This window comes from Megalobrama amblycephala, linkage group LG13, assembly GCF_018812025.1.
Source record: "Megalobrama amblycephala isolate DHTTF-2021 linkage group LG13, ASM1881202v1, whole genome shotgun sequence".
Taxonomy (NCBI): domain Eukaryota; kingdom Metazoa; phylum Chordata; class Actinopteri; order Cypriniformes; family Xenocyprididae; genus Megalobrama; species Megalobrama amblycephala.
This window is the reverse complement of record NC_063056.1, coordinates 26160540-26172412: the sequence shown is the minus strand read 5'-3', so window position 1 is coordinate 26172412 and position 11873 is coordinate 26160540. Positions and strand designations below refer to the sequence as shown.

Genomic DNA, 11873 nt, shown 5'->3' with positions numbered 1-11873 from the left:
TCATGCCGTGACTGCGCCCCTGAAGTCTTAACCCTGGTAAGGTAGTCCTAAAGTGGGTGTGAGGATTCCATTGATCTATTATGTGATAATAAATAATCTCCATGTGCTTATTACTGGTGGATGACACCTCCAGTGGGTTTTACAGATGGGAGGAGGTGTGCAGCAGATAATGCACACTGTGATAACTGTGTTCAATGTATCATTCAGGATTCTGGGAGGCCAGTTTTTAGGTATAGTATATGTGAGACAAATAGGTTTTTATGGAGCAAATAAAGAAATAAAAGCATTTCCCTCCCTTTATGGAAAGTCCTCTTGGTGAATTTACAAACAACAGGAATAAGTATCTTTTACTTTTTTTTTGATTTATTGCAGAACACTGCTGATTCAGTTAAAAAGTGTTTCCGAAGTGTTGAGATACTTGGCCAGACCGCCGCAGTTATTCCGCTGTTGCGCAACTTACTTCCAGGCAGGCCTTGGCCTCAAAACACACAGGAGGCAAAGAAAACATTATGTGCCTTTAAACAGACACACACACACACAAACAGAGAGAGTTCAAGTTGCTCTGGAATTTCCACATTGGACTTTATCCATTACCAAAACAACCTCTCTCTCTTTTCCCAAATCTAAACCTCCACTGAGCTGTGGGCAGGTCATAAATAAATGGCTCTCACACCCACATGCTTATAAACAGACCCATACAGGCAAGAAACAGCCTTAGACCCGTGAAGAAATGCAAGTGGATACAAGAGAAATTGCAGAAGAACTGTAAAAGCTGGTTTTGATGATCAAACTGCATTGCTAAACAGCTTTTTGGGATATGATGACAATTATTGACACAGAGAATTCAGAAATTCTGCAATAAAATCACATTGTTAGTCAGTAATTTCAATAGTCCGGGTCTGATTCTACAAGAGGAGATCTGTGGATTTTCCAGAGACTGGTGCACAAATTCCAGAAAATAAATTCCTTGCATCTTTATCCGTGAGTATTTGTTGATATTTTTTGAGCATATTTTAAAAGGCGATTTTAATTTTTTTAATTATTTTTAATTTTTAATTTTTGTTTTTGTTTTTAACCCTTAGGTTGTAATAAGTGTATTTTGCAATATATCAACCTGTGTATTTTAAAGGAGCAAAATAAGCCATAAATTAACTGGTGCACCCAAATGTACTATGCGCAAACCATAATTAAATTTAATTACACCATCATTGCCTGTGGTAGCCCAAAAACAAGCATATAAATCACTCAAGCAGAAATATAATCTATAGCCACAGCACTTGTATCAAATCTGAAATGAAAAGTGTAATTGGTGTTTTTATTGCACTTTTTAATAGCCATTGCTTGAGTGTTTAATAGAACTTTATTTCCATTACAGTGCATGGTGTCTTCTTTTATTTTTTAGAAATGAATTCAGACTCGGTCGCAATGACAGAACTGCATGGAAAGATGCAGGAAAAGGAGACTGTGTGCATCTTTGGAACAGGTGATTTTGGACGCTCGTTGGGGCTCCGTTTGCTCCAGTCAGGGTACAACGTTGTATATGGATCCCGGGACCCTAAAAACTCTCTGCTGCTGCCTAAGGGGTCAAAGGTCAAGGCTCATGCAGCAGCAGCTTGTGAAGCACATGTGATTTTTGTGGCTGTGCAGAGGGAGCACTATGGATTTTTGAAGTCTCTGGCTTCAACTCTTGAGGGAAAGGTGCTGATAGACGTCAGCAATAATCTAAGGAGAGGTCTGTACCCAGAATCTAATGCCGAATACCTGAGCAGCCTGGTTCCAGGGGCGACTGTAGTCAAAGCCTTCAACACCATCTCTGCCTGGGCACTGCAGTCTGGGGGACTCGATGCCAACAGACAGGTAAAACATAAACACAGTGTTTGTCCAGTCAGTTGGACCGAATACTAACAGGCAATGGTAACCTTATTTTGACAGTCCCCTTTCATTCATTTGACTTTAAGTAACGTTGCACCTACATGTCAACTAACTCCAATTTGAGTATTAGTAGACTCTCTGCTTACACTTTATTGTGATGGTCCTTCAACTTCTACTATGAGTACTTTGCAAGTATATATTAATGTATTGTACAAACCCTACCCCTAACAGTCTACTAATGGTCTGATATTATGTTTACATATTGGCAACATAACATAGTAAACATAATGTTTAAAAAGGGACCCTCAAGATAAGGTGTAGCCCAGTCAATACATAAAATACATAAGTGTAAACAAGCAAAGATATGTAATTGCACAAAAATAAACTAAAATTTTATTCAAAGCAATTAAAGAGCTGTAAAGTTAGTGAGAGAAAATGATTAAGACATAGAAAGCACATAGATAACAAATTCTCATGCATCAATCCTCAAGTTTTGCAAAATGTTGTTAATCATTTAGGCAACAAAGGGGCAAAGCACAGAAAATATGTTTTGAACAGAGTTGTTTAAAATTAATGATTCAAGCTTAACAGACTGTCAGCCTTGGATAAAGACACACAGGCTTAGGTGTTTGTTTGGGCTTTTGTCATTATAATACGAACAAAAAGACAAATCAGACATGACAAATGGCATGCAGCTGCACTTCATATTTCCTCTACTCCATCTCTACTCTAAGGCAGATAGATGACACATATCATAAAACAAAAAAGCACAACATTTACCTGGATACAGTATAAAAGAGAAGTTAATGCATGTATAACTGTCTTTGTCCACTGTTTATGAAATGAGGCAAGCGTCTTCCTGACAGTAAAGCAGAGTCTTTTTGTGGGAAAGTCATATTCACATCAGCAGGTGGTGGTTGAGAAACTGGCCAGATGGAATCTGAGCTCTGGCAAACTATTATTATCACTATGTTAGTGCGTATGTTCTTCGACACCAGTTTGTGTGTTTCTCAGTAAAACTGAATAGTCACACCCGGCCGAGCAGTTATTATTTGTCGTTTTGATTATAATTTCTTGTTCTTTTTTCTGAAGGCCAACTGTGACAACATATTGTATTGTTCAGGCTCAGACTGCACGTTGCTGTGAACTAAATTTAATTCCCAGAGGATATTTCACCGCTGTCTAAAACTATTAAAGGAACATTTTGTTTCAAGGATTTTGTAGGTCAACAGAATGGCAACTTGTTAGAATAAGTCAAAAACAATCAAATCACTTGAAAATAATTTGTCGCATGAGTAGTTTTTGTGATAGCACTTTACAATAAGGTTGTAAAGTGCTATCGATAACATTACTTAATGCATTAGGCATCATGAACTAACAATGAACAACAATTTTTACTGCATTTATTTATCCATTTATTTATCCTGAAAAGAATATTAACCAAGATAAAATGTGCACTATACTGAAGATTTTTGGCCTTAAATCCACACAATTTCTATATGTAGAAATTAACATTAAATGATGTAAAATGATGTTTTGTTTATTGTTATTTCATGTTAGCTATTGCATTAACTAATGTTAACGTACTAAATATGTTCCCTTTCGAATCGGAACGAGACGCTGCGTCCCCTAGATGGTGCTATGGGGAATGCCTCCGGCAAGACTGGTGTCTTAAGCATGAGTCTAAAAATGAAAATGAACTTGACTTTTGTAGGCGGCAGCCTATGAAGTCACAACTGGTGTGGCCGAGAGTATCAAAGGGGACCTGTGAAATAGATCATCCTCTTTCTTGTCTTCAGGAGATGCAGGAGTCTGTTTCAGCATGTGTCTAAATAGGCATGCTAGTAAATAGGCAAACACGTTTTAAAAAGTGTGTTCATCTGTGTCAGTGTTTTCTGACACTTGATGACACACATGAGATGTGCGTTATGTGTCTGGGAGAGGAACATGCACGCTCAGTCCTGCAAGCGTTTTCCTTTGAGGAAGCTGTGCTCTCATCTGTCCCTTTTCTCAAGGGAATCGGGACAGCTATCTGCACTTCGCGGTTCAGGACCTGCTGCAGCTGAGGTGAGTAGGAAACTGCATTCATGGGGTTCACAGATGGAGTTTGCCAACGAATTTGAAAGAGGAATGAATATCTCTTAGTCGTTGGCAGCTGGCGAGAGCGAGTTGCCGGATGATGATGTGTTATCTCTCACATCATCTGATCCGGCAGTGAGCATGCTCCTCACCTCGAGCCAAGATGAGCAAGCAGAGACTGTTGAGATTGAGGATGTCACTGCAGAGATCTTGGGGAAAGCCATATTCTACTCACATCCACTATTCACAAGCAAACTATGCTGATGTGTAGGAGGTGCAGGAATATGGTTATGCATCGATGCCTTCGATTGAAGAGACGCTATGTCTCGGTCGGTGAAGCATCCGCATCAGCGGGTCAGACTGGGGCGGCTTTGCACTTGACGGCTGTGTTGCAAGCTTACCAAGCTAACCTGCTGAAGGACCTGGACTAGGGCCAGGGGCTCCCCCTGAGGCGGTAGAGGAGCTGCACCGTACCACAGATTTGGCTCTCTGTGCCATAAAACAAACTGCCACCACGATCAATCGATATATGGCGGCCATTGTGGTCACAGAGACACATCTCTGGGTAAACCTGGCTGACATCAGGGAGAAAAGAGGAACTTTCTCCTCAATGCGTTGGTTTCGTCTTCCGAGCATTTCAGTACATCCGTTGAGACTGTGGTCGGGAAGTTTTGGGGGGCGAACGTGCGCACCTGTATAACGCACCGGTCCAAACACTCTAGCGTCCGGACTGGTTCAAACACTGGTCCCCCCCCCCTTCCCTTCTGACTGGGGTCAGGTGGGGCTTGACATGCCTTTACATCTTGCCCTGAAGCTGGATCTATGATGTTTTGGCAGTATGCTTTTATTTCATCGTCTGCCTTATCGATGGTTCGGCATTAGAAGCTGGGTGTGAATGCGTTATCTATGACAAACAGTATACTATGTAGTAGGCTCTCTATGAGCCTCCTTAGTTACTGCCCTTTGTGGAACATATAATGCCCACTCATTATAAGTGGCATTTTTTGCTCCATCCTCTCTTCTGTAGTTCTGAGTTGTAGGCTTTCTCTGAGCCTCCTTGGAGTGTTCCTGTTATGGTATAGCAGGCTGCTAGCTCAGCGACCTATGAGATGCAGCTTTGGGCTAGCAAGCGAGAACTGGTTAGGTCTCCTCTCGTTCAGAGAGTCATCATGTTAAGACCGTCCTAGAGCTCAGCCAGGCAGTTTGCTAAGTTGTTAGGCCCTTGTGAGCCTCCCTGGCTACTGCAAGCGTTTTCAGGCCTCCTCTTGCTACATCTCTATTGTGGCCTCTGCTCCCCAGGGCTCCTCTAGGGTAGCATTTGCTAGTTGTAGGCACTCTGTGAGCCTCCTTGCATGGTTTCCTAAGCGTGGGGTGTTGTTTAGTCTCCTCTCGATTTAGAGTTCATTCCTAAAACTCAGCTAGGTTGTAACCTAAGTTGTTAGGCTCTCTGTGAGCCTCTGCAAGGAACTTGAACACTGTCTTGGACAGTGGCCTGGATAAGAGAATGTAGTTAGGCTTCCTCCCTCTTGGAGTCATCCTGCATGTTGAGGCCTCCATTCTTGGGACGTTCCGGTCTATGATCGCGTTGCTGGTGCAGGGATGAGGACTTAGCACAGCCAAAAAGGCACTCATCCCTTCAGCATGGTGGCGTGGGTATACCATTCCCCATAGTGCCCTCTAGGGGAGGCAGCGCGAGTTCCCATTTGAAAGGAAACATACATGTAACCATGATTCCCTGAGAAGGGGAACGAGACAATGTGTCCCTTTGCCTTGCTTCAGGTATTCCTGCATGCCTCCTTCAGACAAGAAGTGGATGATGTATTTCACAGGTGCCCTTTTATAATCTCTGCCGCACCAGTTTAGACGTCATTGGCTGCCGCCTGCCAATGTCAAGTTCATTGTTGTGTTTAGACTCACGCTTCAGTCTCTATGGGCATTCCCCATAGCACCTTCTGGGGGACGCACCGTCTCATTCCCCTTCTCAGGGAACCATGGTTACATGCAAAACTATAAGACATTTTTCTTAATAGCAGATGAATTTTACATTTACACATAATATTATTCAAAAATGTATCTGAAGTGAAATAATTGTTTTTTATTACACGTTACATTGTATAAATTGTTTGACTGTTTTTTCCCTTCTTCTTCTTCTTCGTTTGATTAGGTACTTATCTGTGGTGACCGGGCTGATGCTAAACAGCAAGTGGTGGACATTGCTCAAAGTCTTGGTTTCACAGTCCTGGACAGAGGCTCCCTCAGAGCAGCTGCTGAGTTAGAAGATCTGCCATTGCAACTCTTCCCTCTCTGGAGACTGCCTTTCTGCATCGCCCTTTGTTTAACAGCTTTCATATTCTTCTACGCGCTCACAAGAGATGTTATCTATGAGCGTGTTACCAATGGTAAAGACAACGCTTTTCGCATTATGATCTCGCTGGCCAACAGGGTCTTTCCCATCGTCTCCCTGGTGATGCTGGCCCTCTGTTATCTGCCGGGTGCATTGGCTGGATTCCTGCAGCTTTATAACGGCACTAAGTACCGTCGCTTTCCTAATTGGTTGGATCGCTGGATGCTGTGCAGGAAGCAACTGGGCCTGTTAGCGCTGGCCTTCGGTTTTCTTCATGTTCTCTACACTTTAGTTATTCCCATCAGATACTATGTGCGTTACAAGATAAATGTCTACACTATATCATTGGTAAGTTGAATACTAAAAATATCTAAGCAGTCCCTCCAGGATTTTGTAATTCTGCGATCGCTGAATTTATTATAAAATCAAGCAAACAATATTCTGAGGATCTTGCCTTTTTTCTTAATTGCAGCAGATTTTCTGCAGATTTTGGGCTTAGACACATCCCGTGATGTCATTGCAACATGCATTTAGTCAACTCGTTTGAGCTGCGCAGCTCAGACCAATAACAGACATCGCAACAGAAGTTCAGAGCAGCAGGCCGATCTCGATCACACAGCACCATTTCTACACAGCGCTGTGAAGAAAGCGCTTTAATTCACTGCAGAATTAATAACATCGCTGTAAAATCTTGTGAGAAGCATTCACATTCATCACAGAATTCTCTGTTAAACCACAGATGTCAGATCAAACAGTGCCGACGTGGAAACTGTTTGATCCCATATCTGTGGTTTACCAGAGAATTCTGCGACAAAGTTAAATGCTTCTCACAAGATTTCACAGCAATGTTATTAATTCTGAGGTGAATTCAAGTGCTTTCTTCATAGCGCTGTGTAATCAGGAAACCATGAGAAACATTGTGCCACTAACACTAACAGAAATAACTTGTGGCAGAAATGTTTCTAATGTTTTCGAGGTGTTTTAAATGCTTCACACAACTTTTCCCAGCACTTCAAAGCTTTAAATATCATCCAATTTGAATGTTATTTTTAATGTGACATCCAAAACATTATTTGTTCATCCTTCATAGTTTGTCCCCATTTGTAAAACTAAAACTTTCACAATGTAGGAAAGCAAACACTTATTTAGAAATATAAAAAAAGACAATAAATTACCACTGTAGTAGATTACCACTTATTGGTTTATTAGCCATTTCCACAACCTAGTATATATTTTTAATATTTATTAACAATAAAATAAAGGTAATAGTGTCTGCATCTCAACTTAAGCTCAGTGCTTTTCTGTCAGCCCTCACAGCGCTGCCAAATCAGGGGCTGGTGCCACCTTAGAACTTAAAGGGTTAGTTCACCCAAAAATGAAAATTCTCTCATTAATTACTCACCCTCATGTCATTCCACACCTGTAAGACCTTCGTTCATCTTCGGAACACAAATTAAGATATTTTTGATAAAATCCGATGGCTCAGTGAGGCCTCCATTGACAGCAAGTTAATTTACACTTTCAAAGGATTCTTGTCGCTTCATAACATTAAGGTTGTGTAGTCACAAGAACTGTTTTAAATATGTTTTTAGTATCTTTCTGGGCACTGAAAGTGTAAATTAACTTGCTATCATTGGGGGCTCGCTTATTCTAATATGGGCATCCAGTTTATTTATCACAGAGCAGCTGCTTAAAATCAACATGAAATCTAAATGAACCCTATTTAATTTCTTAATGCATTTTCCTGGTAGGCTATTATTGTGAACAATTGTGCTTTTATTTATACATGTGTTTTTTTTTACTTACTTGCTTACTAAGTTTCTTACTTAGGGTACATTTAAATAACAACAATTTATTAAGAAAGGTTTTTTCTTTGTACAGATGACAACGTTATCAAAAAGATGCCCGTTCACACAAATCTGTGAAAAAGACTCAAAACGCTGTGTTATGCATGCCAGGCCAGTAGTTAGCAATATCACTTTGTAAAGAAAGACTACGTGCTTGCGCATATTGCGCATTCTTTTACAGAACACTCGCACCAACGCGCATGCCTATAGACTAAACATGTAATATGCTTGTGCATACCGTTTTTGTAGTTTTGTTTTTAAAAACTTGCACTTTGAAACCTGTTTTCAAAAGTTTGCATTTTTAGGCCCCCAAAACACTGTTGTCGTGTAAATGAACAGCCAAAATGCATAAAAAGATTTCCGTTTTTAGTTGAAAACGGTGTCATGTAAACTGCCCCTTAGTACTTGCTTAAATGCATTGCTGATGTACTACAGTAAATAAAAGTTGTATAAAAATGTGCATATCTAATGAAAACATCAATAAATATGCACAAAGAACACAGAACAAGTAAAGTGATTAACTCATTGCTGTTTTTCAGATAAAAGATAACAAAACCTATGAGTTTGACAACACAGCAGCCTGGCGTCATGACTCTTACTATTCCATGGGAATTCTTGGATTTGGGCTGTTTGTCCTATTAGGAATTACATCCCTTCCTTCTGTCAGCAACTCCTTAAACTGGAGGGAGTTCAGTTTTGTACAGGTATTACTTTCACAGTCTGAAAATGCATTTGAGTGTCAGTAGAGAAGATTTTACTAATACTGACAATGATGAGTATTTTTCCTTCTTTTCTTTACAGTCTAAACTGGGCTACATGACCCTGCTGCTCTGCACCGGTCACACATTTGTGTATGGCTGGGATAAATTTCTGAGAACTTCATCATATAGGTGGTGGATGCCTCCATCATACATGTTGTCTCTGGTGGTCCCCTGTGTGGTTCTGATCCTGAAGTTAATCCTGATCATGCCATGCGTGGACCGCAAGGTCACCCGTATCCGTCAAGGTTGGGAGAGACAAAGCAAGACTTCATCAAACTGCAACGACACAAAGACAAACCAACCACTCATGGCGTAGCCAGAAACTGTCTTCAAACTTTATTAACTGTTGGACTTGCCCTACTGCTGAAAATGAGGCTGAGTTTAAAATGTTGCATCAAAAAAGTTTATAATGGCAAATCTGAGTACAGAGATGGAACTGAGGCTTAATTGAACAACTGACATGGGACTTGACTTTGACTCAAAATTTGAGACAACATACATCCTTAGGTCTACAAAAAAAGAAGAAATATTTTTTTCCTTCTGATTGATGATCACTTTCTTGCTGACTTTAAAAGACAATTAGATTTGGTTCTCGATTTTGATTAGCAGAGCACTGATATTTCAGTTCAACAGCACTGGGACTCTATTTTTGCATGTTCCAGATAGCCTGTCACATTTTTTTTTGGAGACTCTTTCTGCAGATTGCAGTGTTATAAATTAGCCATTGAATCATTCACGTTAAATTAACCAGTTCATTAAAAAAAACACTTTTTTTTTAACATTCAGGAACAAAACACGTTTATGGGGGGAAAAAAGTCATTGAAGTCACTCCACCGAGTTGTTCAAAACATTGATTCACTGATTCACTGTGGATGTCTTTATTCAGTACGAATCCCTGGGAGAGCAAAAACTGTTTAAATGCAAGCAATATTTTTTTTCACAAAGAAAAATAGCATTCTTGCTCATGTGATATTGCTTAATTTTTGGCATAAAACTGAAGATTTTGTCCATCGGGAATTGACTGGATGGTTGTGGTTTGCTATTGGTCAATCTCATGTGAGCGACAGGTTGTCCCGCCCATGCGCCAGTAAACGTGTCATCGGAGAAGAGATGTTGTTACAAGAGGGAAAGGAAGTTATTTTGATTAAAGATCATGAGTGCACATGAATTTTAAAAAAAAATAATTATATGTGAATAAATCGTTCATAAAAAAATACTTCAACACATTCCATAAAAAAACAACAAAATTTTCACTTTGTGACTAATTTTATTACAACTTATTAAATGTAAAAGACCAATTTAATAGATTCCCTTTCAAATACAAAAATCTAGAAAAATCTCAAAAAAATACCTGACTTGGACTCGTGACAAAGACTTGAGAACATGTCTGCTTGAGTGTATAGCAGCCCAAATGAGCGATAGAGAGAGTTTGACTTCTCAATACACCTCACTTCACTGGTGAGCGGCAGTTTCAAATTACAGTTAACCGACCGTGGGAAATTCTTTGGAGTTGATCCTCCAACTCACACTGGTGATTCCATCTCACATGATCTCACTCTATAACCTACAAATTCCATTCCCCTTTACACTTGGGGAACAGTTAGATTGGTACTCACAAATGCATATTATATTATGACCACAGATTTAAAACAACATAACCAATCCATATCATATATGTTCATATTAGAAATTGTCTATCCCTTTTAAAGAATACAAAGGTGGCAGGACTTTTATTAGAGCACACTTTTCTGTATTGTGTAAAGTACTTGTCTTTTTTATTACCTGTTTCCTCTGGGCTATTTCCTCTCAAGAGCCTCCCAGTGGGCTTTTCCCTTTAGATATTATCGATCCAAAACTGAGCAGCTACTTACTTCTTGATCTGTTTCTGGGTCTGGGCTTTCCTGTCTGCAGAAAAGCTCATCTTTCTCTCTCTTCTTAAGTATAAAGGAGCTGTCAATCACATTGGCATTCACCTTCACTGGTGAACGGCCCTTTATGTACTTTTATGAAGAATTGCAGGCTGCAGACATTGTAGCTTAGTCCAAAATAGAAAGGCACATTTTATGACAAATATACTGAGTCTGTAAACACACAGTTGAAGAAAATGAATAACTTCTCTTATTCTGAGCACAAAACACTGTGAGTTGATTTATAAATAAATATTGGATATTCACTGATTGTGCTTTTATTTTGTATCACTTATAGCAAATCAAAATAAAAACTGTAATGCATGTCATTTTGTCATTTAGCCTTGGTTTAAAAGTCATGATTCATATGCATGGATGTTTGGAAAGGCTTAGCCATATATGTAGCACAATCAGTAGCCCAACATTAAGGACTGGATCAGATATCTTGGTTATTGGCCTTGCATGATAACCATAAATATAAGACCAATGACAATTTTGGAGCAGTCCAAATACTTGTAATTATGTCTATGTGGTAAACCCAAGTTACGGTTACCTTGTGTTGTAATGCTGAGTTTTACGTCTTTTACATAAACATATATTTTGAAACAAAAGAATTATTACTCACAATCATGACAGCATCATAATGAGATGGCAGGACAGGCTTTTAATTAGAGAGATCATGATGCACAATGAGATCATTTCTGGTTTTGGCATTAATGACATCAAAGATGAGCAGGTAGAAAAGAGAGCAGTCACTCCTGTGGCAATGCAGAGATAATGTCTCCAGTGTGCAAAGTTACACAGGCAGGTATCAATCTCTGTCCTTCTGTCCAAACAAAAACTCAGTATTCATCAATAGGCTGCTCTCCACAGATCGACCAGAAGAATCTATACACAATCTATATAATCTATGTATTAAACCTATACACTGCAGTTATCATAAAACACGATTTCAATTTGCTAAGACTATGTGCTTTCACAAGAAAAAAATAGTCTTTTTGAATTATTTAGGCTTGAAGAAAAAGGCAAACGAGTGCCTTTTTGAATGAAACCATGAGCCTTT

At 39.6% G+C, this 11873-nt stretch overlaps 1 protein-coding gene across 2 annotated transcripts; it reads left to right on the top strand.

The window, feature by feature from the left end:
- The first annotated feature begins 679 nt into the window (after positions 1 to 679).
- steap4 (STEAP family member 4) lies at positions 680 to 11139 on the top strand. 2 transcript variants are annotated; one of them, XM_048152427.1, is made up of 5 exons: positions 680 to 981; positions 1376 to 1857; positions 6116 to 6643; positions 8682 to 8846; positions 8944 to 11139. In XM_048152427.1, the coding sequence occupies exons 2-5, from the start codon at positions 1405 to 1407 to the stop codon at positions 9217 to 9219; spliced, it is 1422 nt and encodes a 473-aa protein (XP_048008384.1). In that variant the 5' UTR covers positions 680 to 981; positions 1376 to 1404; the 3' UTR covers positions 9220 to 11139. The 2 variants fall into 2 exon arrangements, with proteins under 2 accessions (XP_048008384.1, XP_048008383.1); XM_048152426.1 differs by having other exon boundaries at positions 682 to 981; positions 1403 to 1857.
- The last annotated feature ends 734 nt before the right edge of the window (positions 11140 to 11873 follow it).